The sequence below is a fragment of the Nuphar pumila genome, chromosome 15, assembly GCF_984573655.1.
Source record: "Nuphar pumila chromosome 15, dmNupPumi1.hap1.1, whole genome shotgun sequence".
Taxonomy (NCBI): Eukaryota; Viridiplantae; Streptophyta; class Magnoliopsida; order Nymphaeales; family Nymphaeaceae; genus Nuphar; species Nuphar pumila.
The window spans coordinates 22,943,807-22,971,071 of NC_143263.1; the positions used below are offsets into that span (position 1 = coordinate 22,943,807).

Consider the following 27,265-nt stretch of genomic DNA (forward strand, 5'->3'; position numbering starts at 1 on the left):
GAGAACGATCTGTTGCCAAGAAACAAGCGGGTACTTTTTGTGCGACACATTCTCAGACCAAAGGAAGTGCGAAAGCAAACGGTTAATCGTCTGCTCTACTATCGTCGGTATAATAGACATGCTCATTCGAAACTCTGGTAATCTGGCTAAAACATGGCGAATGAGCGTCACTCGTCCCACAAAAGATAAATATCGAGCCTTCCAAGCCTGCAATCTCCCTTGCACCCGCTCTATGGTAGACATCCAAGTAGAAGTTTCTGCTGGCTGCAGAGAGTGCAACGCTAGACCCAAGAAATTGACAGGAAGGTCGGATATTGGGCAGTTGAAGATCCTTGCAGCAACCAATTGGAGAAGAGGATCAACATTGAGTAAGACCAGAGCGCACTTACTCTCGTTCAGGCGAAGGCCTGAAATTGCAGCGAAGACTTTAATAATGAAGCACAACCTGTACATTTGATTAACATTCACATGTCCAAATATTAAAGTATCGTCTGCATATTGAATTGTGTGACCAATAAAACCAGGAATGCCCAAGGATTCCAAGAAGCCTGTTTCTTCTGCCCTTTTCATGAGAATAGGTAAACCATCTACCGCGATATTAAAAAGGATAGGTGCTAGAGGACAACCCTGTCGTACACCTCTAGCCAACTTGAATTCTTCCCCTCTCATTCCATTGATGCAAACTGATAATACGGATTTTGTGACCAACTCCTTAACCCATGCTATAAACTGGCTGCCAAACCCCATATTTGTTAGAGATTCAATCAGAAAATCCCATGCCAGACTATTATAAGCCTTGTGAAAATCCAATTTTAGCATGAAGTGAGGTGATCCAGTCGACTGTAAAGAGTGAAGAAGCTCAGTTGCACAAATAAAAGATCCTTGCAAACTTCGACCTGTAATAAAAGCACCCTGGTTCGGAGAAACAAGTTGATCAATGACAGCGTGCAATCGATTAGCCAACACCTTAGATATAATGCGATATAGAGCACCCATCACCGAAATCGGCCTGAAGTTGGATATGTCTGACGCCCCTTGCCTCTTAGGAATCAAAGAGATGACTGCCACATGATATGGTTTAGGCAACCTCGCATTACGATAGAATTCATCGAACAAGTGGAGCATATCAGTTTTAACACTTGACCAAAATGCTTTAAAGAAGTCGATGTGAAAACCATCAAGGCCTGGTGCCTTCCATCCCTATAGTTCGCTAATAGCATTCGAAATCTCTACTTCAGTGAATCTAACCTGCAAAGAAACAGATTGGTTTGCCGCCAACCGCTTATAGTCCATATCGCCGATGACACCCCCGACGCCTAAGTCGGCCGAATACAACCTGGAGAAATAAGAAGTAATAGCTGGCAGGCAATTGTGCGGACCAAACTGACATCCATCGATCTCGATCGAGAGTATCCGGTTCTTACTGTATTTATTTGATGCGTTCATATGAAAAAATCGTGTATTATCATCGCCATTAGCCAACCATGCAACTCTAGCCCTCAACTTCCATCTAAGCTCATCTCGTGCTCTCCATTCTGCAACGAGAGCAGAGAGTACGACGATACGCTCCTGCAACTGAAGCACTTGACCCTCCGGTACACCAACAAGATCGACCTGACGTTGGGCCAAATCGGAGAGCTCGGCTTCCCACTGGCCGATGAACCTAAACTTGTTCAGGTTATTAAAACTTATTAATTCCTTAATACGTTTCCGAAGACGAAGAAACTTAGCATGGATGCGGATGGCCAGCCAAGATCCCGTAGCAGGTTGAGCCCACGATTGACCTACCAACTGCTGAAAGTCTGGCACCCGAAGCCACCATTCCTCAAAGAAGAACCTACGACACGCTTTGAAGCCTGCGCCCCACGAAACAGTCATTTGTCCATGATCGAACATGGTCCGTGGCAGCAGACAAGCAGTAACATCCGGAACTGCGTGAAATAGTTCTGGGGAGAGAAAAACACAATCAAGTATCCGCAAGCAAGGGCGAGACCTCATATTTGACTACGAGAATTGCTCCCCCACATGAGGTAGAGAGAGAGAGAGAGATGAAAATGAAAATAAAAATGAAAGTGCATACGAGAAAGATGGAAGATGAAGGAAGGCAGCAAAGTGGCAGCCAATGGAATAAGATGCAAATGCTTTGTGGGTGAGAAGTTACCCTTGTTCAAAACCAAAAAAAAACTTTTGATATGAATTTCTTAACCCGTTAGGTGGAGGGATTTTCTTATAAAAAATATAAGATTTTAGAAAAACTTTTCTTTCAAAAAATTGTTCTCCTTTAAAAAAATGGAAAAGATAACTTTTTCTTTTCCACTATTTTTCTGCTTCCAAACATGCCTAAGTTGCCCTCATTTACATCTCTCTCTCGGAGTTTCCAATTCTACGACCACCTCTTTCTCTCTCACCCTACGGCTTTTATGATGGCTTGATCTGGTGGTGGTGGAAGATGGAAGGTCAGGCAGTTTAGGAAAATCGGTTGCGTTTGATTATAGAGGGGTAAAACATAGAAAAAAAATCGAGTGAAAATATGAAATGTCACATTGAAGATTAACTACGAGCATGGTTTCGTTAATTATAAAATAAATTCGGCTGGCCTTTGAATTATTAAATCCTTTTGAGCATGAATACGAATTATGGCAAATTTTTAAGTGGGTACAAAGTTTTTATACGTAACCTTTTTCTGTTTTTCTTTTTAATGGAGTTCCTGTGAGAACGAACGGGTCACAGTTTCCTAGATGTCAGAGCATTTCCCGCTTTTCCGAAAATGACATTATTATATTATACGTAATTCATTTATTTCCCTCCTCCCAAAAAGATATAGACAAATTTATAAGCGCGGAGGCATCAGTGGAAGAGCGGGTTCCTCCGCTACGATTACGAAGCAGGCATTTCCTTGAATTTTCTTGCTCCAGACCAGTGAGCTCTCTCTCTGTTGCGAGTTCTCCGGTAGTTGGATCGGAGAATGTGGAGGCTTAAGTTTGCAGAGGGGAGGAATCCATGGTTGAGGACGACCAACAATTACGTCGGCAGGGATGTCTGGGAGTTCGATCCCGACTTCGGGTCGGAGGAAGACCGGGCCGCCATTGAAGATGTGCGCGCGAACTTCACCAAGAATCGTTTCGAGAAGAAACACAGCTCGGATCTCATAATGAGAATGCAGGTAGGGATTTTGTTCGTTGCTTCTCCTTGTTTTTTGGTGGGAGATATCTGGAAACTGAGATGAAAATTATTTGAGATCCTGTTTGGATTCGTGAAAGGCCTCTTTGGTTATTGTGAGATGAGTGACGGTTGATCTTGCATCGTTTTTTATTGCTCTGTCATTAGAATGCAGGTTGAGACTTTCTTACTCTTGCATTTTGTGTTTTCTTTGGTTGGGGCATTGTGTAAATAGGTGGGAGTATACGCCCGAAACCTTGTTTGAATTCATGGGTGATCTTTATTTTTCTGAGAAATTGGTGACGTAGATTGATTGTTATCGTGATTCTTCTACTAATAATCGTCAGCGCTGTTTCACTTGAATTTGCTAAGTTATGTGGCATTTCTGAAATTAGAGGGGCTTATTTCTTGATGGTGGCGACTTTTCGTATTACTTTGTTGTTCAAAGCTAGGGTTAGTGTCAGTTTTCACATCACAAGAATTTGGGTTAACGCGGTTGGGTTTTTTAATCTCTTCTTAGATATCATGTTTTCTAGTTCGTGCATCGTGGAAATCGGTGGAAAACTGCTCGAAATTTTGTTTGAATTCATGGAGCGCCTTTGATTTTTACCAAGTCAGCGATATTTGTGGCATGAGTTTTACTAACCATTGTCTTGTTTTCATCTTAATTTGAAGGTGAGTTTCAATAATGCCTCTTAGTTTTTCAAATTACTTTTTTCATTGTTGATGTTCGAGTGGGAAATATAGTTTCTGGTTGAGATTCTCATACGCCAGGTTTAGAATGTGGTAGCATTCACTGAAGTGTCCAATCGTTGACCACTGTTTTTTATTGTTCACCATAACTTTGGGTCCCATGCGTGTAATATGCTGGTGTCACACGTCCTACTCTGTATGAACTACTTTGCCTCTGTTATGAAGGAAAATGGATCACGATTGAGGTGAATATATATTGCTGTTGTCAAGAATGTTGTATAACATTATCTGGAAAATCATCTTACAGCCGAATGTAAAAACAGTGGATGCAAATGACAATTTATTTGCTTCGAATTTGGCAGCCTGAGATTTTGTACAGTTATTCTTTATTGTGTTGAAATTAGAAAAGAAAAGGGGAAAACAGAATGGTAAATTATGAAATGAATAAACATTTAAAATTCTTAGAGAAAAGAAACCTATAGGAACTGACAATAGGCAGAACTCTGGTTCATTCGACATGTTCAAAATTTTTTGCTTATAAAAAATATGAGCATATCTAATGAAATCTCAATCTTTTGGGATCTGGTAATGGAGTTTTAAGAAAGACGCATGAAAGGGAAAACATCCATCTTGCTAATGGGGATCCACTTGGTTTTCCTATCTGGTTAATTGTCTATTCTTTGGAGTCCTGAAAATAGCTGATATAATTTCTTGAAGGGGAAAACAGTTCATAGAATTGAGTGGGATTGTCAAGGGTTCTCATTCTGTGGAGCTGATGAGAGTCTGGCATTTGCCTTGGTGAGAAAAGTGATTATGTAGAAGACTTGGGCTTGGGAAATCTTGTATCTTCTCTATCACTCTCTTAGTTGCTTCTTCACACACAAATACACACATATATAGTTTTCTTTCTTTTCCCCCAATTGATTCCCTTGTAATTATTGCTGAACATTTGTTAGATCCTCTGGAATTTTCGAAGTGGGTGGTTCGGAAGAAGGCTCAAAAGGTAGGTCCGAATTTTCAATGGACGGGAATTGCAATTTGAGCCCGAAGGACTCAAGAGGATCAAACCTGCGATTGTTGGATCGTGGGACTTGTGACATAGGTGTTGGGGGTTATTGAACGCTGCTGGACACGGTGAAGAAGAGGTTTGAGGTTTCTCGTGGTTACAGATTGGGCAAAACGGGAGAAACATGGCTAAACAACTAAATAGGGTTGGTGCGGTTTGGTTCCGGTGAGCGTTTCGGGTGTAGTTTCGGTTTAAAACTGAAGGACTATAGTTCAGGGGTTCTAGGGACACCTAAGAACATGTGTGAGGGTTTGCGATATGATCTAAATATACGGAAAGGCGGTTGACGGACATGGGTTATCGATTTAGGGAATTCGGGCATTTCAGTCCCTATAAGATGTGGTTTCGGGTTCTAAGAGGCCAATAAAAGCTAATCTAAGGTCAATGAAGAGTTTTAGAGGTACCTGGGAAGTTTGTAGTAGGTTGGGATGTAGTTTATCACGTTCTGGAACTCGGACACGATTTGCAATACAGAGAGAATACTTGGCTCGTCGGGAAGGCAAAACGCACAATTTGGGTATTGAGGGAGCTCAAGCTCAAGTGAAAGGGTTGGACATCCAGCCCTTAAGTGACTGAGATGCTGCAAGGTCCAGGGAGGACTAGAGGTCGAGAGAGAGAGAGGTAGGGACATCCAAAAGATAGAAGGAGAAAAAGAAGGGGACAACTAGGCCTTCTGATAAAACAATTCATTAATCAATGATTCATATGGCTCCCCAAGACCTCCTTATATAGATGCAACTTGTGTTGAGTCCTACTTGCATAAAGCAACCAACTAGACTAGGACTTTTTAATAAATGACTCCTCAAAAGAACAAACCAATTAAAAAACTATCTCATAATTAATTAACTAACTTAATTAACTCTAACTAATCTTCTAGAACTAGGGGACGTCCTCTAGGACTGTCCAACATAACACGCCCCCCTAGGTAGACCCTACTTCTTAATTGTCATGTCTTCGGGCTTGACACGTGTCCGGCTTCTCCTGCTCTTGACTGAGACTCTGGATCTTTGACTTGTTATCCATTGGGAAAGACATGTTAACGACCACATCATCACCCTGGGCTCCACACTGTGCTGGTCGACCCCCAAAAGGTTCTAGAAGTAGCGTCTGGATCCTGGGTACTGGATCTGGATTTCCTATTAGGTCTAGAGCTCTAGCTGGATTTGGGTCAGAAACAATTGTTGGACCTTGATCCATACAGAACCAGCCCACTTCTTTAGAATTAATTGGATCAAATACTAACATCCAAACCCAATGATCTACTACGCCCCCTCTAATAGAGCAAAAAATTGAAACATTAAATCTAACTAGAATCCAAAGAACACCAAAGTAAATTGGGGCTGATTCAGGACCGTAACAACATTCTTTGAGGTTAATGACTTGATCTTCACCTTTTTATCTGTATATTCTTCAATTAAGTTATATTTTGGTCATTTAATTCATAACTAACAAAATGCATGTGGCAACAATATATGTTAATAGTGTGTATCTCCTAAAACTTAGGAAGGCATTAGAATGTTCTACGCAATTCTGTTTGTGACTTGTGGTTGTTTTGTCTAGCTTAAATGATAGCTTTTTCCTGGTATAACAGACTTACACTTGGAGCTTGTACTTTTCTATTGTAGTTTGCAAAAGAAAATCCATGTGATTTGTCGCTTCCTCGAGTGAGTATAGGAGAGACTGAAGATGTCTCAGTGGAGGCAGTGACTGTTACTTTGCAAAGGGCTCTTAAATTCTACTCAACTATACAAGCACATGATGGCCATTGGGCTGGGGACTATGGTGGCCCAATGTTTCTTATGCCTGGGTTGGTAAGGTTCTAAATTCTGGATTTTGTGCTTATACCCGTTTTTCTACTATATGCTGCTGGAGATATGCTTCTCCTTCTGGAATTATCGTGCCTTTTACAATATCTTCAGCTGCTTGTTCTCCTTCAGTGCTTCGTTTTAAATCATTAGTTTTTTTTTCATGTCAATGAGATGATAACTTTCATTAGTAGCCAACTTTTATTAAGTGTATGAACATGAAAATTAAATTAAGCTATTGTACTTCATTGTCTTCTTGTATATTTTGGGTAAAGAAAAGTGGTTGAAAATGATATTTGTACATAATATCAACAGGTGATTACTTTATACATTACTGGAGCACTGCATACTGTTCTATCTCCAATGCATATACAGGAAATGTGCCGTTACCTGTATAATCATCAGGCAAGGAAGCATACATCTCCCTCTTATTAATTTTTTCTTCTTTTCTTTCATGATATTAATACTTGCATGTTTTCTTTTCTTTTGAAAAGTCTTAAGAAATTATGTGGAAGTTAACTACATTGTACATATGGGGTTTCAGAACGAAGATGGAGGTTGGGGTTTGCATATTGAGGGCCATAGCACCATGTTCTGCACAGCCTTAAGCTATGTTACTTTAAGATTACTTGGTGAAAGGCCTGAAGGAAGGGAACCTGGTTCGCTGGAGAAAGCACGAAAATGGATCCTTGACCGTGGTGGTGTCACTGCCATATCATCATGGGGAAAAATGTGGCTTTCGGTACAGAGTTTGACCTCTGATCCTTGCTCCCTTCTGCAACTTTCATTATCTTCTATTTCAAATTGCCAACCATGGTACTCATTTTGCTGCTATCACAGGCACTCTGCCTATGCACAAATTAGCTCTACATGGCCATCCATGAACACTTGTTGTCATGTGATCACATGCATTACCTGTGTATGTTTGTGAAAAAATTATTTACATCCAAGGATGCATGTGAGATGATCCATTTCTTATGCCATGATGCAGTAGAGAACATAAACTGCAACTGTGTCATAAAGGTTACGTATACGTGCTTGAGCACCATGTCAGTATCGGCTATATCTCATCTAGGCTATTTCTCGCGATATTATAGGTTTGGTGATAAATCCCGAGGCTTAAAAATATAAAAAATAACAAAAATAAGAAAATATCATGTTTAGACAAAACTGCATAAATAATAAAAGAAATAAGTAAAAATGTAAAAGAAAGAAGAAAAACATATTTTAAATGTAAAAAATAAATAAAAACAGCAAAACTAATCAATAATATCATGAGAATAGTGTGATATTCTCATGATAATATCACAATATTATCAAATTGGCAATATTTTAAAAAATATCGCGATATTTACCTGTATTGTTGTTTGCTGGATTTACAACGATAATATCATGATATTTTCAAAATATTGCCGAAATTTTGAAAATATCGTTGATATCTATGACTATGTTGAACACATGCCTGGATGCTGACAAACACATGTGATTGGTACTAATCTTTTGTAAAGTTGTGAGATGGGATTTGAAGTGCTATAACTTTTATTTCTAGGTAAATTACCCCAAATTATACCAAGAAACCTATAGACCATCTTTAATTTACCATTCATTAGGGGATCTTTCTTTGTAACATAAGGAAATCCAAACATGATGTAATTCCAATATCACCATTTAAATTATTAAGGGCATAGTTGTAACACCATGTTATTCTTGGATTTTCTCAAGATCTTGTGATTGCAAATCACAAGAACACCACTTTCTCAAGTTTACTGAAACATAAAAAGGTGGATAGCTGTGATTGTGATTCTCACTTGAGAAAGCTCATTCCTTGAAACCTGTGATTCTTGGTCACAAGATTGACCTTGTGACCAACAATCACAGCTACTTCTCAGCCGTGATTGACTGATTGTACCCCACCTGTGACAAAAGCAATTGTACCCTAAATGAGAACATAGCAAGCATTAGTCTTAATTATGATAGATGTTCAAATGGTCCTTAATGTGTACTTCTCTAGTTGATTTTGACTTAATCCTAATGGAAACTATATAAATAAAGCATGCCCTGTAAGACGTCATTTCCATAAGAAACATAATACTTTGAATTATATGGGATCGTAATTTTCCTTTAGGGCATTTGTGTTTAATTGATAATGCTGCACAAAAGAAGTTTTGGTCAGTAACCTATAGTTGTTTTTAGATATTAGTTTCGGCAGAAAACCCTAGTCTATAATACTTAAATGGGTGTTAACATAGTTATTCATGGAAGTATGCAATCCTGGGAAGAATAAGGAATTGAGCTGACTTGTAATGTTCTGTAATTATTACAGGTGCTTGGAGTATTTGATTGGTCTGGCAACAATCCCTTACCCCCTGAGATATGGCTTCTTCCTTTCTTCCTTCCTTTGCATCCAGGTCCCTCTGAACTGCTGTTGATATTTCACTTGCTTATAGGATATTATATAACACTTTTTTTTTTCATTGGCTGCATTCATTGTTTTACAAAGGCTTTGTAGCGTTGCCTTTTACATATAACCTTCCAATATACAAGCAACTATATAAGGAGAAAGTGGGAGAAGATGCCTGTCAAATATACGTAGCTGGTAGAGATCTCCAAGAGTTGATTGATTTTCCACTATGGCACTACCCCAACCACTAATTTAAGTTTTCCTTAGAAAGTGAGTCTAAGCTTCGGTCACTACTAACTCTAGACCACTATAATATTTTGGAGGCATGAAATGATGAGGAGTTCATTTTCCTCTGCTAGATTTTGCTATGATTTTGAAACTGGCCTTAGGGATTTGAGTTTGTGGTCAAGTTAATTTCTTGTTTGTGATCAAAATCTAAGCAGCGTTATCTTGAGGTCAAACATGAATATATTGCCTTGTCTAATGAGTGGGGAAAATAAAAAGAACTTTTGGACAAGCTTGAAACCTGTTTACTAGGTGCTTATCCCTCCAGACTCTTGAAGTGCCATTGGATGCATATTTCATGAAAATTAGGTCTGGAAATAGTATCTGAACTCAGAATTTCTTGAAAACCATTTTGATGAAATGTTTGTTCATGCAGGAAGGATGTGGTGTCACTGTCGCATGGTTTACTTACCCATGTGCTATTTGTATGGAAAGAGGTTTGTTGGCCCTATTACAGAAACCATCATAGAACTACGAAAAGAACTTTTTGCTTTACCCTATGATCAAATAGACTGGAATGAAGCACGGAATTTGTGTGCAAAGGTTAGTAATTATATCTCCACATTAGTTTGTCCTCATAAAATACCACATATCCTACTTCAAATCTTTCAATTACCATCTTCTGCCATGCACTCCTTAATTTTACTCCATTAAATGAGTGCTCAGTTTGATCAATAAACAAATGATAAATGAATTGGTATGTGTAACTTCCTATCTTGCCCTTATATGTATCATGAACAGTTATATATGTGATGATCTTTTGTTTCAAAATTCAAACTTATAAGGTTTGCCCCCAAAAAATTCAAAATTATATTTACTTGCCTTGTTCAGAACAAAAATCCAGGAAAAGAAACAGCCTTTGTGCCAAAATATTTGCCAATTTATCATTTCCAAAATTCCAGTGGATCTGTTTTGCATTTGTAAGATTGATTCTCATACTTGCACATTATTATTGCCTCTTTCAATCAATTTGCTGAGCTATGATTACTTGGGTTTGCTCTGTTTGCCCTGAGTTAGGGTAACAAAGTTATTTGATGTTCATCATATATGATTGTAGTCTTCAACTCTTGATTTTTTCTTTTCATGAATGAAGTGTTTATCCAATTCTATGTGCTTTATCCTGTTGTGTTGAGCTGGATTAGCTGAGATTGCAATTGCACTTTTATTATCATAATATAATATTTGACCGTATGATGGGTTGACCCAATGTATCAAGTAAATGTCTTAACCAACAAATCTGTCTTGATACCTATATTTGTCCTTGGTACTTGATTTGGTAATTTTGTATGGTTTCTTACTGCTCCAAGAAATTAGGTGAGAACCTGAGGTATATGCAATATAAAAAAAGATGGATCTTTTGGTGGCTGGATCTCTATCGACTAGGCTCTGGCTATGTAGCCTAGTCCGGCTAGGTGCAGCCTTACCACCTAGGCCTATCCACCAAGGTGGTAGGCCTCATTTGTGAGGACAACATTATCATTTTTTTGTTTGACTTGTGGCTAAACACAAACACACACACAGTATATATGTACACACACACATTCTGCATTCTGTGTTTTAGATATATATACAATTGCATATATATATATATATATGTACATGTATGTATTGTAATGAAACACTAGGCAAAGAACAATGTCACAAAGTGACTCTAAGAGATGCACAAGCATACAAGCAAGAAGCCACTAATGGGCAAAATACAATAGGCCACAAAGTGGCAAGTGACAAACACACAATATAAGAGAGAACTTAAAAATATAAATAATCTTCTTATTGAAAATGCTCTCAAAAGCATTGCATTGTAGCGGGGCAAGTCCCCTTATTTATACAAGTGGAAGCAAAGGGTCTCCCATAGAGTCGCTGGGAGCCCCTCCAACGGTCACATTTGTGACCGTTGGAGACGGTCCCAACGACTCTATGTGGGCCCATTTTAAAAACAAAAAGCAATAAATAAAAAAAAAATGAAAACAAAAATAATAAAAATACAAAAAAGAAGTCCCTAATGGACATGCGTATTTACAAGAGAAAAGACTAATTTGCCCTTAGTGGGCATTACAAAACTCTTATACTTTAACACCCCCCCCCCCCCCCCCCCCTCAAATTAATGGTGAGATTACCGAGAGTTTGCTTAGGAGAAAGTCAAATTAGGGAGATGACGAGGCTTTGGTGAAGAAATCTGCTAGCTGATATTATGAAGTAACATATGGTAGTTGAATGGTGGCCCCGTAAAAATTCATCTCGAACATAATGATACTCCATCTCGCTGTGCTTTGTTCATTCATAGAAGGTGTGATTGCTAGTAATGTAGATGTCACTCTTATTGTCGCAACACAACCTCGAAGGAGTAGAGATAATGACTCTTATATCTTTAAGCAAACTTCTTAACTAGACAAGTTTAGTGGTAGTTGTTCCCATCACCCTATATTCAGCCTCTGTAGAAGATAGAGACACCTTCTGTTGTTTCTTACATCTCCAAGAGATTAATGATTTTCTAAGAAAAATGCATTAACCTGTTATAGAAATACGATCATTTGGGTTACCACCCCGATCAGAGTCAGTATAAGCAATTAAATTAGGAGATGAAGAAAAAGATAAAGAATAGCCTTTTGGTTATGGTTTCCTTCAAATATCTCATAATTCTCATGACGACAACCATGTGAATGGTAGTAGGAGCATTTTAAAATTGACTTGCACTGTGAACAACATGAGCAATATCTGGCCTGTTAATAGACAAATATGTTAGTGATTCAATCAGTTGACGATAATAAGTGGGATCTTCTAAAGAAGATTCATCATTGGCTCTTATCTTAACGTTGATTACTTCTGGAGTCTCCACTTAACAATAATATCTGATGCAAGCTTCATTTGAGACAAATCATATCCCCGAGAAGAATATGCAACTTCGATTCCTAAAAAATACCTTAGAAATCCAAGGTCAAATATATCAAAATTGTTTTTAAGAATATTGTTAATATGCTCAATGCCCTTTTTATCGTTCCTAGTGATGATCATGTCATCAACATATAACAATAAAATAGTTATGTGATCACCTGCATGCTTAACAAATAGATCTGTGTCGGTAAAACCATTATCAAGAACAACTTTACTAAATCGATCTTACCAAGCTTTTGGAGCTTGTTTAAGACCATAAAGAACTTTATTTAGTTTAAGAATCTTTTCTTATTCAATCTCAAGACCCGACGGAGGATCCATATAGACTTCTTCACATAGGTTCTCATTTAAAAAAATATTTTTAACATCTAATTGATAAATAGACCATTGTTTAATAGATGCTAAAGCTATTAAGATTCTTACACTAAGTCATCCTAGCAACTGGGTCAAAGGTTTCTTCATAATCAATTCTATATTCTTGTGCATACCCTTTAGCAACTAACCTAGCTTTGTATCTTTCTAATGTCCCATTACTCTTGGTTTTGACTTCATAAACCCATCTACATCCAATAGCCTTTTTTTCTAAAGAAAGACCTACAATTGTCCAAGTGTTAGCTTTGTTGAGTGCTTCTAACTCAAGTCTAATAGCATCAATCCAATGTGGATGTTGCTTAACTTCTTTAAAATTGGAGGGCTCATGATAGGAATGAATCATAATGTGACAAGTTCTATAATTTGGAAAAAAAATCATATTACACAAATTTTTGAGGAGGTCTACTATTCCTAGAAGATCGCCTAGGTAGGGATCCTTCAATTTGATCTTCTAAAGAATGTCTTGAGAGTATATATCGAAAGCATTTTGATGTTCATTGCCCTCTCATCGAGTATACACATGTATATCATTGGGATTCTCATTGTGAGAATCATCATTTTGATGTAACAAAGCATCATAAATATTATCACTGTAAAATCCTGGAAAAAAATTCTAGACCCGGGTCCGGATCCGATACCCCCACGTGCCTATTGTTGAGAATAGGTGGTTTTAGTTTAAGTTCTCTTATATTAGAGTTTTTTTGAAATTTTGTTCTCATAAGGACTTATGTAATTTTTCCTTTAGCCTCTCTCTATTTAATATAGAGAGAAGCCCTAATCTAAAAATACGAAATCAGTTTTCTGTGCAGTCGTCTCTCTCTCTCTATCTCTCTCTCTCTCTCTACACAGGTGGCTGCTCCCTTCTACATGGTATCAAAGCCCTCGATCTCGGGAGCGTGATCACGAGAGGACTGATCTTCACCAACGAGAGAAAAAAATCCAGACTGCGTGAAAATCAGGTTTGCTGTTGCACTAGTGTGGTAGATCTGATAACAGATCTGGGATGTTACCCAGATCTGTCGTCAGATCTAAGGATGGAGCTCCTGTCATGATTTCCTGGAGCCGTAACCATTTTTTTTGAATCTGGAGTTTTTTTTCTCTTCGTGGGTTTTTTTTTTGTGATCTCCTGACGTGATTCTCTGGAGATTGACGAGTTCCTGCTGTTGCGTGCCTGCCGTGATTGACGTGCTGGTGGTTCTTCCTGCTGTTTGGGTCACGCAGCATGTTTCTGTGCTGCTGTGTGCCAGCCGTGAGATGTTGGCTGTTCCTGCTGTTTGGGTCACGCAGCAAGTCTCTGTGATGCTGCGTGCCAGCCGTGATTGTCATGTTTTCTGTGCTGACTGCGTGCCAGCCGTGACTTTCATTTTTCTGTGCTGATTGCGTGCTTGCCGTGATTCTGAAATTTATTTCCTGTGTTTGCTGCGTGTGATCGAGATATGATTGATCTATTTAATTGTCTTCTGAAGACTTATTGGCCGTTATGCTTTATATGTTCGGGGAACAACAGTTGTCGTGTTCATCTGTGTTGCAACTGAATATTATTGTTGGTCGTGGTGTGTTTGGGTGCAGCAATGGTCGTGACTCCCTGCTGTGTCAAGTTTTGTTTCGTGCTGTGTTAGTTTAAGCTATCCCTTTGTCATGAAAGCAGCAAGAGTGATTCTCTGCTGGTTGTGGGCTGTTTTCTTTTTTGGAAACAGCAGGGCTGATTCCTTAAAGTGTTGGAAAATTCTACTTGAATACTTGCTGTTCAAGTGAGCAGTATGGCTGAAAATTCGAAATGTGATTCTAAAATGGAACAGATTGGGGAGTATAAGGCTTTTGCCAACCTCTTCTCGTACGGCTCTTCCGTAAGGTTGAATGAAACCAACTATGTCAGGTGGTCCAGAACTTTTATGATGTCGGTATCTGGACATCGTCGAAAACATATTATGTTGGAAGACGAACCCCCTGAAAAATTGGGAAAATATGTTACTTGGGATGAAGATAATGACATAGTTATGTCATGGATCATGAGTAGTGTCGAACCCCATATTGCTGATGGATTGATCTACTATAATACAACCAAACTGATGTGGGACAATCTTCGTGATACATACTCACAAGAAACTAATGTGAGTCGTATCCTGCAAGTAGAATAAGAGATTTATAATTTGCAGCAGGGCGATCAGACCTTGGCCCAATACTATGCCTCTGTCAAAGTTGCGTTTGAAAGACTTAATGCTCACAGGCCTCTTTGTTGCTCGAAGCAAAAGGATCATTAAGAACAAACCATGGTTGCTCGTTTTCTTACAGGTCTTTCTTCAGAATTTTCTGTTGCAAAAGTTCAAATGTTGACTGGATCAGATGTTCCTACTCTTGCGGATGCATATAATCGTCTCAGTAGACTTGCGATCTCTCTACCACAATCTCAGCCTGTGACTCAATCATATGCTCTTGTTGTCTCATCTGGTTATCAGCGTGGAAATACTCAGAATATCAGAGGACGAGAACGTGGACGTGGTATGGGAGGCAGGGGAAAGCTTTAATGTACATTCTGTGGAAAATCTGGACATTTAGAAGATCGTTGCTGGGATAAGCATGGTCGACCAACCTCTTCTCCATCAAAGTCATATACTCCTAAAACAAATGTTACTACTATCGAGTCAACAAACGTACAAGAGAATATCTCTGCAAGTGACCGTAGTATCACTCTCAGTCGTGCTGAATATGATGAGTTAATAGCTCTTCGTCCTTTGAGTTCCACTCTTCCTGTAGCTGGTGTTGCCTATTCAACCGGAAATCATCTTCATCCGACTGACAGTAAGTGGATTATTGACTCTGGTGCATCCAGACATTTGTGTGAAAATTCACTTGTTTTCTCAGATATAAAGGATATTAATGCTCATCGAGGAGTCTCATTAGCCGATGGGAGTTCCTCCCCGGTCGTTGGTTAGGGAAATATTTCTATATCCTCCTCATTACAGTTGCAAAATGTTCTTCATGCTCCAAACTTTCCTCAAAGTTTACTTTCTGTTAGTTGCCTTATAAGAGAGCAAAACTGTAGAGTAATATTTGATCCGATGGGTTGTCATTTTCAGGATTTGCTGACGGGGAAGAAGATTGGTGGAGGCTATGAAGAAAATGGAGTCTACTATCTACATCATCCAATGAGTAATGTTCATGCTGCAGTGGAACACTCATTCAGTCATGTTCATTGGCATCGTCGCCTTGGTCATCCTTCTTTGTCAAAGCTTCGTTCGGTCTTTCCTCAAATTCCTTCTACCACATCATTTCAGTGTGAAGCATGTTAGTTAAGAAAGCATCATCGAAGTTCGTTCCCTTCGAGTCAGAGTCAGTCTAGTAATAAAGTTTTTGAACTTCTTCATGCAAATGTATGGGGTCCTAGTAAGATTCCTACTAGGACTCAGTGTCGTTATTATCTTGTTATTGTTGATGATTTCTCTAAGTTGTCATGAGTATTTTTAATAAAAGAACGATCTGAAGTTCCAAGTATTATCAAATCCCTAATTCTTGAAATAAAAACTTAGTTTGAATCTATTGTCAAGATTGTTCGCACTGATAATGCTCTCGAGTTTAAATCAAAAGGTCTGTTACAATTTTACCAAGATCATGGCATCCAATCACAAACTTCCTGTGCCTATTCATCTCAATAAAATGGTGTGGCTGAGCGCAAACATCGGCACCTGCTTGATGTTGCCAGGACCATTATGATTCAATCCAATGTTCCTGCGTTATACTGGGGTGATGCGATTACCACTGCTTGCTATCTGATCAACCGCATGCCTTCGTCTTCTGTGGGTGATCAAATTCCATTACATATCCTAAAACCTAATGCCCCACTTTTTTCTTTCTCACAAAAAATATTTGGATGTGTTTGTTTTGTACACAAACTTGGCCCTGACCGTGATAAATTAGCCGCTCAAGCTACAAAATGCATATTTATAGGCTATCCAAAAAATCAAAAGGGCTATCGATGTTATGATCCTATTTCTCGTCGAGAGTATGTCAGTGCGGATGTATCTTTCTTGGAATCCTCTCCATATTACTCTATTTCCGGTTCCCCATTGCAGGTTGATCCAGCTGAGTCTTTTCCATTACCTATACCTCATTTTCCTTTGGAATCTGTGCCCTCATTATCGAACCAAACTTCATCCTTTTCCAGATTTCATAATCCTCCATTGGTATATGTGCGTAGAGCTCCACCTCCGCAAGAGCCTTCATCTTCTTCTTCTCCTGAGGTAAGTTCTACTGACAATAGTGATGTTCAGGATGATGATAAGAGGCCCATTGCTCTACGAAAGGGGACACGACAATGTACCTTATATCCCATATCTCATTTTGTCTCACATGCTAGAATTGGACATCAGATGAAGTCTTTATTTCAGCCTTATCTGCTGAAACTATTCCTCTGAACTATCAACAGGCAGAACTTGATAATCGCTGGAAGCTGGCTATGCAAGAAGAAATGAATGCTTTAGTATCTCAGAATACCCGGGATCTAGTTGATTCCCCAGCAGATGCTGACATTGTTGGATGTAAATGGGTATATACAATAAAGTACAAATCTGATGGTTCTATTGAAAGGTACAAGGCCAGATTAGTCGCGAAAGGGTATACTCAGACATATGGTATTGACTTCTTTGAAACCTTTTCTCCTGTTGCACGGATGGGTACCATCCGTCTTGTTCTCTCAGTAGCTGTTCAGCATGGTTGGAGCTTGTGTCAATTAGATGTGAAAAATGCATTTCTATATGGGGATCTATCTGAGACCGTTTACATGCAACAACCTCTAGGATTCGAGGTTGAGGGGGAGTGTCAGAAGGTGTGTAGATTGAGAAAGGCGATTTATGGCTTGAAACAAAGTCCTCGTGCATGGTTTCAAAAGTTGTTTGAAGTGATGTCAAGCTTTGGCTTTAATAGATCAGCAACAGATCATACACTATTTATAAAGAAAACTAGCTCTGGCATAGTTGTTATGGTGGTATATGTGGATGACATCATTCTTACAGGAGATGATGTGAAAGCTATTGAAGCCACAAAGGTTCATCTTCAAAAACACTTTGTTATAAAAGACCTTGGTTCACTCAGGTATTTTCTGGGTATAGAAGTTGCTAGGAGCCGTGAAGGGATGGTTTTGTCTCAACGAAACTATGTTCTTGACTTATTAAAGGAAGCGGGCATGTTGGGAGCTAAACCAACAAATATTCCCATGGATCATAAAGTTCAGTTGTTTGAAGAAGGGTCAAAACCAGTTGATAGCAAAAGCTATCGCTCCCTAGTAGGGAAGCTATTATATGTAACTGTGACCAGGTCGGATATTGCTTTAGCAGTAAGCAAAGTTAGCCAGTTTATGGACAAACCAACTGAGGTACACTGGAATGCAACCATAATGATTCTAAAATATCTAAAATCCTCTCCTGGAAAGAGGTTATTGTTCAGGAAAGGTGGAACTCTGGAGATAGTAGCATATTCTGATGCTGACTATGGTGGTTCTGTAGTAGATAGAAAGTCTACCACAGGATTCTGTGTGTTTTTGGGAGACAACTTGATTTCATGGAGAAGTAAGAAACAAAATGTGGTTTTCAGGTCGAGTGTAGAATCAGAATATCGGGCTATGGCCCAAACAACTGCTGAATTGATATGGGTTCGCACTGTTCTTCATGATCTCCAGGTGAAGATTTCCTCTCCAATGACCATGATGTGCGATAACAAAGCGGCAACATATATAGCAAATAATCCTGTCTTTCATGAGAGAACAAAGCACATTGAGGTTGATTGCCACTATGTAAGAGATATGATTCAAGCTGGTCATATCACTACCAAATACCTAAAGTCGGAAGACCAAGTTGCAGATATGTTTACAAAGCCTCTTGCTAGGCCAAATTTCTCAAAATGTTGTGACAAGTTGAGCATGATTGATATCTATGCTCCAGCTTGAGGGGGAGTGTTGAGAATAGGTGGTTTTAGTTTAAGTTCTCTTATATTAGAGTTTTTTTGAAATTTTGTTCTCATAAGGGCTTAGATGTAAATTTTCCTTTAGCCTCTCTCTATTTAATATAGAGAGAAGCTCTAATCTAAAAATACGAAATCAGTTTTCTGTGCAGCCGTCTCTCTCTCTCTCTACACAGGTGGTTGCTCCCTTCTACACCTATAAATAAGCACAAAGAGGGGAAGGGTTTCTCATTCGAAACCCTCTCCCTCTCTCTTAGCTCTCTCTCGGTTTCTCTCTCTCCCTGATCTCAACACCCAGCTCCCCGCCTCCTCTCACCCCCTCTTGTCTCCTCTCTCACCCTCGCCCGATCCTCTCTCTCGCTCTCACCCTCTTTTCGGCCGGTAGACCTCCAGCGAGCTCCCCTTCGGTGAGCTCCTGGTCGACGAACCCCCTCACTCGCAGCTCCCTCTCCCGGCGACCTCAGTCCCTCTCGTCGGCTCCCCTCTCTTTCTTCTTCTTCGTTTTCCCTTTTCTCTTCTTCAGCAGGACGGTAGGGGCGACACCCCCTGCCGCCTGCATTAAGTCGGTCGGCAGGAGCTAAAGCCCCTGCCTGACATCTTTCGGCAGGCAGGCAGGGGTGACGCCTCCTGTCGCCTGCGTTTAGTTGGTCGACAAGGGTTTTAGCCCCTGCCTTTAGTGTTTCGGCCAAGGTTTTAAAACCCGTGACTCGGGACTCGACTCGTTCTTTATTGTCTCGTGACTCGGCAGGTCAACTCGGTGACTCAGATCGGGTTTTGTTAACTTTTGATCTTAAAAGAAAAACAATTTATAATTTGTCTCAAACCATGTTTTTCAGTAAACAAGAGATCCTTGGGTTGTGTTAAGTCATGTAATCACTGAAACTGGGAGAGAGATGTGACTCTTTCTTAGGTTGCTTTTGAACTGATAACAATTGGCATCAACTAAATTAGCTTGGTTTTTGCTTGTATTACTTCTTGGGTTTGTCATTTTCTAGTTAAATCATTCATAGAGAGCAGTAGCATTGAAAAATGCATAGGCTGATCTCTGCTAGACTATCTCATAGAAATATTCCCAACTTACCAGTTACCCTTGTGTCATGCCCCCTTATACTGTATTCTTAATGAAAAATTGAACAACAATGGCATGCCATGTGTCCTTTTTGTTGTCCATGTGACCATATATAAATGTACATCCTTGACAAATGAACAAAGGTCATTAAAAGCAACTAATGCTGTAGCAAAAAACTCTAGGATAGCCTGCTAAATAGCCTTCAAATTTCTTTTTTAGACAAAGGACTATGGAGTAAGTTGAAGAATAACTATGGTGTAAGTTGAAAAATATGAAATTAAGTGGCATGACAAAAATTCTCGGAAGAGATGCAACATATAAAATCCTGGTTGTTCACTCCCAAATAGAGCTAAAACTTTTTTCCCTATGAACACTGGCTCCTAATGTTGTTTCTTATGAATTAGCGAGATTTTTGTATTTTGATGGTTCTGTGCATTGTCAAGCAATCAAGAACTTATGTGAAGCTCTGTTGACATTTGTCTTATTGGTAGAAATTTATGGAAACGTTACGAATCCTCTCTTGAGTGACTTCTAGCTACTGGCTACCACAAGGCCAATTACCAGTTTCCAACATATACTTAGTTCCTTAATTTTATGCTTCTAATAATACATGAATATTATAGTTGATTATGCTATGATAGTGATACCTAGTACCTGTTACGAAGTTAACACACACACAGGGAAGATCCAAGTGCACACATACCACAAATCCAATGAGCACATCAGTCCACCAAATCAGCCAACACAAGGACCACTAAGGACACACTCACAAGAGACCCTAAGGGTCTGTCTGATTGCTTGTCCAAGATTGGACATACCCTTAGAACATAACAGACAGAACATATGTTCTGTCTGTAACAACCGTACTTCATCCCATGTTTGTTTCAGCTCAAATAAAAAATCAAATTTCAAACATCCCAGAACTCGCCCGAGTCAGGCCGAGTCAAGCCGAGTCAGGTCGAGTCAGGCCCGAGTCAAGCCCGAGTCTTGGCAAGCCGAGTTTGCCTTGCCGGGTTGACTCGTTGGAGGGCTGAGCCGAGCCGAGTCAACGAGTTGACTCAGCGAGTTTTAAAACCATGGTTTCGGCAGGGGGCAACTCCCCCTACTGCCTGTGATAAGGCTTTCGGCAGGGGCCCCCTGCCGCCTGAGTATTCTCGGCAGGCAGGGACAAAGCCCTGCCCCCGATCCTTCATCTTTTCGCAGTGGAGGGGTTGAGCCCGCTCCCTGCTTTCTCAAGATGAAGGGGAGGGGCTCACCCCCTTCCCTCTTTTCCTTTTTTGCTAGGGAGGGGTCGAGCCCCCTCCCTGTCTCCCTGTTGTGCAAGATACAGGGGAGGGGCTCGCCCCCCTCCCTGTTTCCCTTTTCACCGGGGAGGGGTCGAGCCCCCTCCCTGTCTTCCTGTTGTATAAGGTACGAGGGAGGGGCTCGGTTCCCTCCCTGTTTCCTTTTTCGCCAAGGAGGGGTTGAGCCCCCTCCCTGTTTCTCCTTTTCGCAAGGAAGGGGCTCAACCCTCCCCCAATCTCCCTGCTCTTGTTAGAGCCCGGGTCGGGTTCGACTCATCAGCCAAGCCCACCCTTCACCTTTGGCCGCTGCAGGCAGGGCTGAGCCCGGTTTGACTGCCAATCCCACCTGCCTCTCCTGCTTTATATCTCGAGTTAGTTTCATATATTCATGCTTTGCTCTTTCGCAGTTTGCATGACGGATCCTGCTCGTGCCCTGCAGCTCGAGCCCTTCATTACATACGCACGAAGGCAAGCGCAACCCCCGAAACCCTCAAGGTAGGGGAAAGTCGCGCAATGGACTTTGGATGAACTGAACTAAGCTAAAACATTTAAAAATGGAAATTAAAGCAATTAAATATATATATATATATATATATATATATATATATATATATATATTTATAAAAGTATGCTTTTTAACTCAGGGACGTAGTTTTGCGATCCTTGTCCTTTCCATTATGTCATTTACTTTACCGTTGCACTTTAGTACACATGCTTTCTTGTTTTACGCAATTATTTAGCTTATACACAGTTTTGCAGATCAAGCATTGCTTTCTGTCAATTACTTTCGCCGTCACACTTTAGTGCACAGGCTTTCTTGCTTTACGCATTTATTTAGCTTGATACACAGTTTTGCAGATCAAGCATTGCTTTCAGTCTTTCCTTTGCCGCCGCGCATTGCGCCTAGGCTTTGCTTACACACTCCTGCTTTCAATCTCTCTTTTGCCGATGCGCATTGCGCCTAGGCTTTGCTTACACACTCCTGCTTTCAATCTTTACTTTGCCGTCGTGCTTTGCACCCAGACTCCTGCTTTTGCAAATGTGTCGTTACTGCCTTGCCATTGCACATAACACTCATGATTTAGCTCATCGCATGCACTATTAGATGCATCCTCGTGGAGTATGAACAAGCATTTACCACTCTCTCTCTTACAATAAGAGATGAGTCAGGGGCTTAAACGATACATCCTTGACTAAGGAGAGGGATCCCTAGCAAGGATCCCAGCTTTTCGAGTGAGCAGTCCTGCAAAGTAGACTTGAGAATTTTTGGGAGTTATGCTAAAACATCAAAGACTATCCAAATCTACGTATTTGGAAAGGGGGTTCTTGTCTATTTCAGTTTGTGCAACCGATACATCTCGTGTAACCTCGAATTGGGGCTCGAACGAACTTCTTGGCGGGGGGTTCTGTTGAGAAACTCGTATCTCGTTCATCAAGGCCAATAACGAGCCTTGCTTATGTTTTCAGTTTCTGATACGTCTATTTGACCAAGGTTACACACTCTTGCACTCAATGCACTTCTTTGCACTTTAAGGATTTTCTTGCATCCTGCTGTCGCACTGCATTGTGCACAACCGCATTTTTCCTGTTGACTAGCAGTTGCACTAGCTTAAGTATAGTCTAGAGCATAACCTATTTCGCTCGTTTGTTTAAAAAACGACATGAGTCACACTTATGCATTTTTGTTTCGAAAAGGAATTCCTAAAGTGAATCCGTGTTTCCAAATGTGTGGCCTTGTTAAGCAGGTTTTAAAAGTCGTATTTGCAAGATTGCAACCCCAGTCTCTCGAATCAGGGTATTTGGGAGATATGCTTTATAACTTCGGTTTCGTGTATTCGTTATAACTCGGATGACCCCGACGAGGGGCACAAACTTGTGTTCTAGGATGGTTCTTCTGAAAAACCTTTATCTTCGTTTATCGAGACCAGTATCGTGAGGTATGTGCAACATACGGATACTGTGATAAACGAATGAGAGATCCATGGCGATCTCGCCTCGTTCGAGTTGCACAGTGTTGTACTCACGGTTTGAAAGATAAATCATGTTCAAAATAAGATATGTGGTTTAACACACTCTAATTATGCTATTTTTCAAAAGACATGGGTTTGTGCGTGAGTGCTAAAATTCTTAATAAAAGGATCGCTATTCTTGAGTTCAGTTTTCCAAGTCTACAGTTGTGCAAAGTAAAGTTTGAGAACCTCTTTGATTGAGGAATAACATCCAAGTCTCACAAATCAACGTATTTGGGAGTAGTGTTTTTGCTAACTCTCTTTACATTTCTGACACAACTCGGATAACCCCGATTAGTGGCATGGGTATGAGTTTGGGTGGGACTTCTGTTTAGAAGCCTTTATCTTTAAACTGTATCGCAAGACATACGCAACATGCTGATATTGCGATAAATTGGATGAGAGATCCGTGGCGATCTCGTGCCGTGCAAAGTGCACAATGTTGTTCAAGTAGTTTAAAGGACTTGAGCATGTCAAGTCAAACTAAATATTTATTGCATCGAGTTGGGGTTTCTTTTGAGAAACCAATACCCCTTTCATCATAGTCGTGCTTTTAGACAGGCACGACATGTTTATACTACGATGATTGGATGAGAGGTTCGTGTAACCTCGAAGCATGCAAATGGCACTTTGTAGAAATCAGTTACATAGTGATGTTTTGTTGTTTCAGGCAAGATGCTCGTGTTGGTTTAAAGAACCAGAGCATATTTATGGTTTAGAGTCCAATCCAGAGACTAATATGCATGAATGGAACTGACATGCTTGTTTTGAATTTCTTTATGAAATGTTTTTGTTGGTGCGATAAAAGACAGATTGGTGGTATATGTCCAGAACATAGTCGTCAATTATACATTATCAAGTTACAATCTGGCTGAATGCATTAGTCCTTGGATACAATCCTGAGTTGTGTCGTATAATCACTTCTGATATGCCTAGATAAGCTGGCAGATATCAATATAAATATACTTGAGACTTGTTTTGGTATTTTGCGTACATGTTAAAATCTACGGTTCTACAATATAGTTATTAGCAGAAGTGAATATAGATTAAGCTCAATTATAAACTGGGAAAAAAACATTGAATGTATTCAATTTCTGTTAAGTACTCAAGAATACAAGAGTTTGTTCCGGTTGAGTCCAGGTCCGAACTCATTCTGTGACTGAGCTATGATTGTTTACGTAACTCAATAATTACTTGTATGCTAGTGAGTGTCTTCTGTTTTTCTTTTAATAGCTATTGTATTGTAAATAGCAGAAAGATGATGGTTCGGTTTTATCGGGACATATGGCCAATTATGTATCATCCTTTAAAATATATATATATATATATATATATATATATATATATATATATATATATATATATATATATATGTGTGTGTGTGTGTGTGTGTGTGTGTGTGTGTGTGTGAAAGTGTTAGTTTGGCTACATCATTAGGTGGATAGTGCTAGATGATTTTCGATTCTTTCTTTTAGGTTATGAAAATCTTGCTTTACTCAATCATTAAACTGTCATTGTTTATTCCCTACTGAAAATCATGATTCATAGGTTTTTGAGAGTATGCGTTTTGGTTTGGAAATAAAAAGACCTTGTGAAATCGTCAATTGATATATGAACAACAACATATGCATCTAATCAGAACTGTGTGTCAGCATGTTCTGTCTGGCTGAGACAGAAAGACAAAATTTGTTTGTTTGTGAAGCTGTCCTGCCGGTGTGTATTGGTAGGGCACCCAGAAAATTTTTGACACCTACATCATACATTTATCCTGTTGTTTTGTTATGTAGTTGTTACACTTATGAATGCCCACAACATAGTCGTACTCTATAGATTTGATAGGCATTGGATCTGTCCGCACGTGAATGCCAACAATACGAATCTATTATGCATAGATATGAGTAGCATTATTTGTCTTGCAGCTTAAGTACAGTCTGTTAAAATGTCGTGAATCTTGATATTTGAATGTTCAAGATATGCCATGTTTGGGGTATGGAATGTCCAAGTATGTATAGGACATACATAAGTTAATTCAATGTTAACAAAATTTAAGTTTATGACTCTATCTGTTATTATATACATAAAGTTGAGTTTGAATATTTAATGGCACATGTTAGCATGCTTTATAGTTTGTAACATGTGAGATATTTGATTTCTATTAATATGTTATTGCAAAGTTTGTTTGGTACAAATGCATACATGATATGAATGTGTGCAACCCTGAAATTTCAATTTCTAAGTCCGGGTTATGTTCATGTGGGTGGATGTTAACATATGTTATGAATGAAAAGTTTCATGTGCCTACATTTATGGGACATGCTTGATTATCATGCATTTTTGAATCAGTTTCAAGTACATGTGCATACATGAAATCGATGTGTGTTTGGCATGTACAGTCATGCATAAATGTTCTCATGTACTTATGAATTATAGATGAATGAATGTGTGTTAAGTGATTACATGAAAGCACTTGCACATGAATGGTGAACACATGCATATGATTGTGGTAACTCATGCACATTGTTAAATTGGTTTGAATGGATGTGCATTTGGAAGCATGCTGACCTCATTGCATATTGTTATGATTTTTGCATACGATGCATCGATGGTCTAAATGAATCACACAGGTCTGGAGAGTCTTGAGCCTTGATTTGCTCTTTCTTTAATTGTTTAAATGCATCACAACAATCATATTTATACTATAGTTTTAATTGCGCTGTTCTATTGTTGCCACGGGTGGTAGACCGTTAAGAGCTGCGCATGCTGATTTGCAAGCTTATGGTTGCATGTTGATTTGCAAGCCTATGTTATTAACTTTGCATGTTGATTTGCAAATGTAATTTTATTACACTATATTGCACTGTTCGATGTGTTTCCACGGATTGAAGTTTCGTGATGGTTCTCGCAGGGGTAGATGCGAGCTTTTGCCTTGTTTTTGCATGCTGAATTGCAAAACTCAACAATTGGCTTTTAATAAAAAGATAATAAATAAGAACAGTGTAATATATGTTCTGGTATATCTCATCTGGAGTATAAGAATCTTAGGGATCCGGTTTTGGGGAGACTGTGAGGATACAAAAACTCTGTGTGCTTTATTTTATCCTCTGAACCCGATATTGAGGTTCTTTCTCCTAGCTACGGTTTTAGGGAGAGTCTGGCACTTTACCTGGGGGTGGTGTGTTTGACACAACTGTTGTTTTAGTATACTAAGAAAATGTCACTTGTGGGCGTGGGGTGTCCCTTGTGTCTCAGACATTAGATGTGGAAGTCTAATGTTTCGATAAATGATGCTGTTTTCTGATATCAGTCGAGTGCTAAGTTTGAAACCCATTAATAAAAATATAAATTTGTGTGTTAAGATACCCTGAGAACCTAACTTGACCTCGAGGATTTTACCCGTTTGGTGTATCCGCGAGCAACAATAATTAATTAAAAAGAAGAACTTAAATTGTATGCATTTAATAAGGCATGCATTTGGAAAGGAAAACTTTAATGAAAGATAATAAAATGTTCATGTATTGCACATGAATCATGTATAATAATGTTATGCATTAGAATATGCATATGTTATCTGTTTCTTTAATTGTTATATGTTTGATGAATGTGTGATATTTAATTTCTAATACATGTAAAATGCTCTGTTCTACTTGAATTGTAATTCATGGTATTGATTAATGTTGTTTTGTGCCTAATAGATGCGGTCATGTTGTATGAATGCTTACCTGAATTATGTAATTGACATAAATGCATTCCTCTGAATTATTGCATGCATTCGTATCTGTGGTTTTGAGATATTTAAATGCTGCTAACGATGTTACCTGCCAGTTAACTTCTGATAAATTGTTGACTGTCGTAGTGTAGATCTTTGCTTATTTTTGTATATGCTGAAAATCACACTCGGCACCCGTACCACATACTTGACACATGATATACTTGAAAAAAAAATTACAGTAATTCTTACTTAGACAGTTGTAGTCTAATTCCTATAAATATTTCATTTTTCTGTTGAAGAGTAGAGTTTATGAGCGGCTGCGGGATGAAGCTTCGATCGAGACTTAAGGCTCACCAAGCCCGCGATGGTCCATTGATCATCGATTTATCATATGCAAAAATCGAAACAATCATGCTATAAATGAAATGATGGCAACATACTTTTTAAAGTGCACATTCATATATGTCGAAAAACAATGTGCATGTATTAAACATCCATATGCATATGTTCACAACATTCATGTGCATGTGCTTTCATGTGACCATTCCATCAACATGCTTTCAGTCATGA

General features: G+C 39.2%; 1 protein-coding gene across 2 annotated transcripts in view; it reads left to right on the plus strand.

The window, feature by feature from the left end:
* Window positions 1-2,804: 2,804 nt before the first annotated feature.
* CAS1 (cycloartenol synthase 1) overlaps window positions 2,805-27,265 on the plus strand; it is an 84,413-nt gene continuing 59,952 nt past the window's right edge. Inside the window, exons 1-6 of one of the 2 annotated variants that reach the window (XM_089989531.1) lie at window positions 2,805-3,163; window positions 6,544-6,729; window positions 7,039-7,128; window positions 7,268-7,465; window positions 9,047-9,131; window positions 9,786-9,952. In XM_089989531.1, the coding sequence (XP_089845657.1) occupies window positions 2,966-3,163; window positions 6,544-6,729; window positions 7,039-7,128; window positions 7,268-7,465; window positions 9,047-9,131; window positions 9,786-9,952 (924 nt within the window). In that variant the 5' untranslated portion in view covers window positions 2,805-2,965. The remainder of the gene's footprint in view (window positions 3,164-6,543; window positions 6,730-7,038; window positions 7,129-7,267; window positions 7,466-9,046; window positions 9,132-9,785; window positions 9,953-27,265) is intronic. The other variant, XM_089989530.1, reaches the window with a different exon arrangement.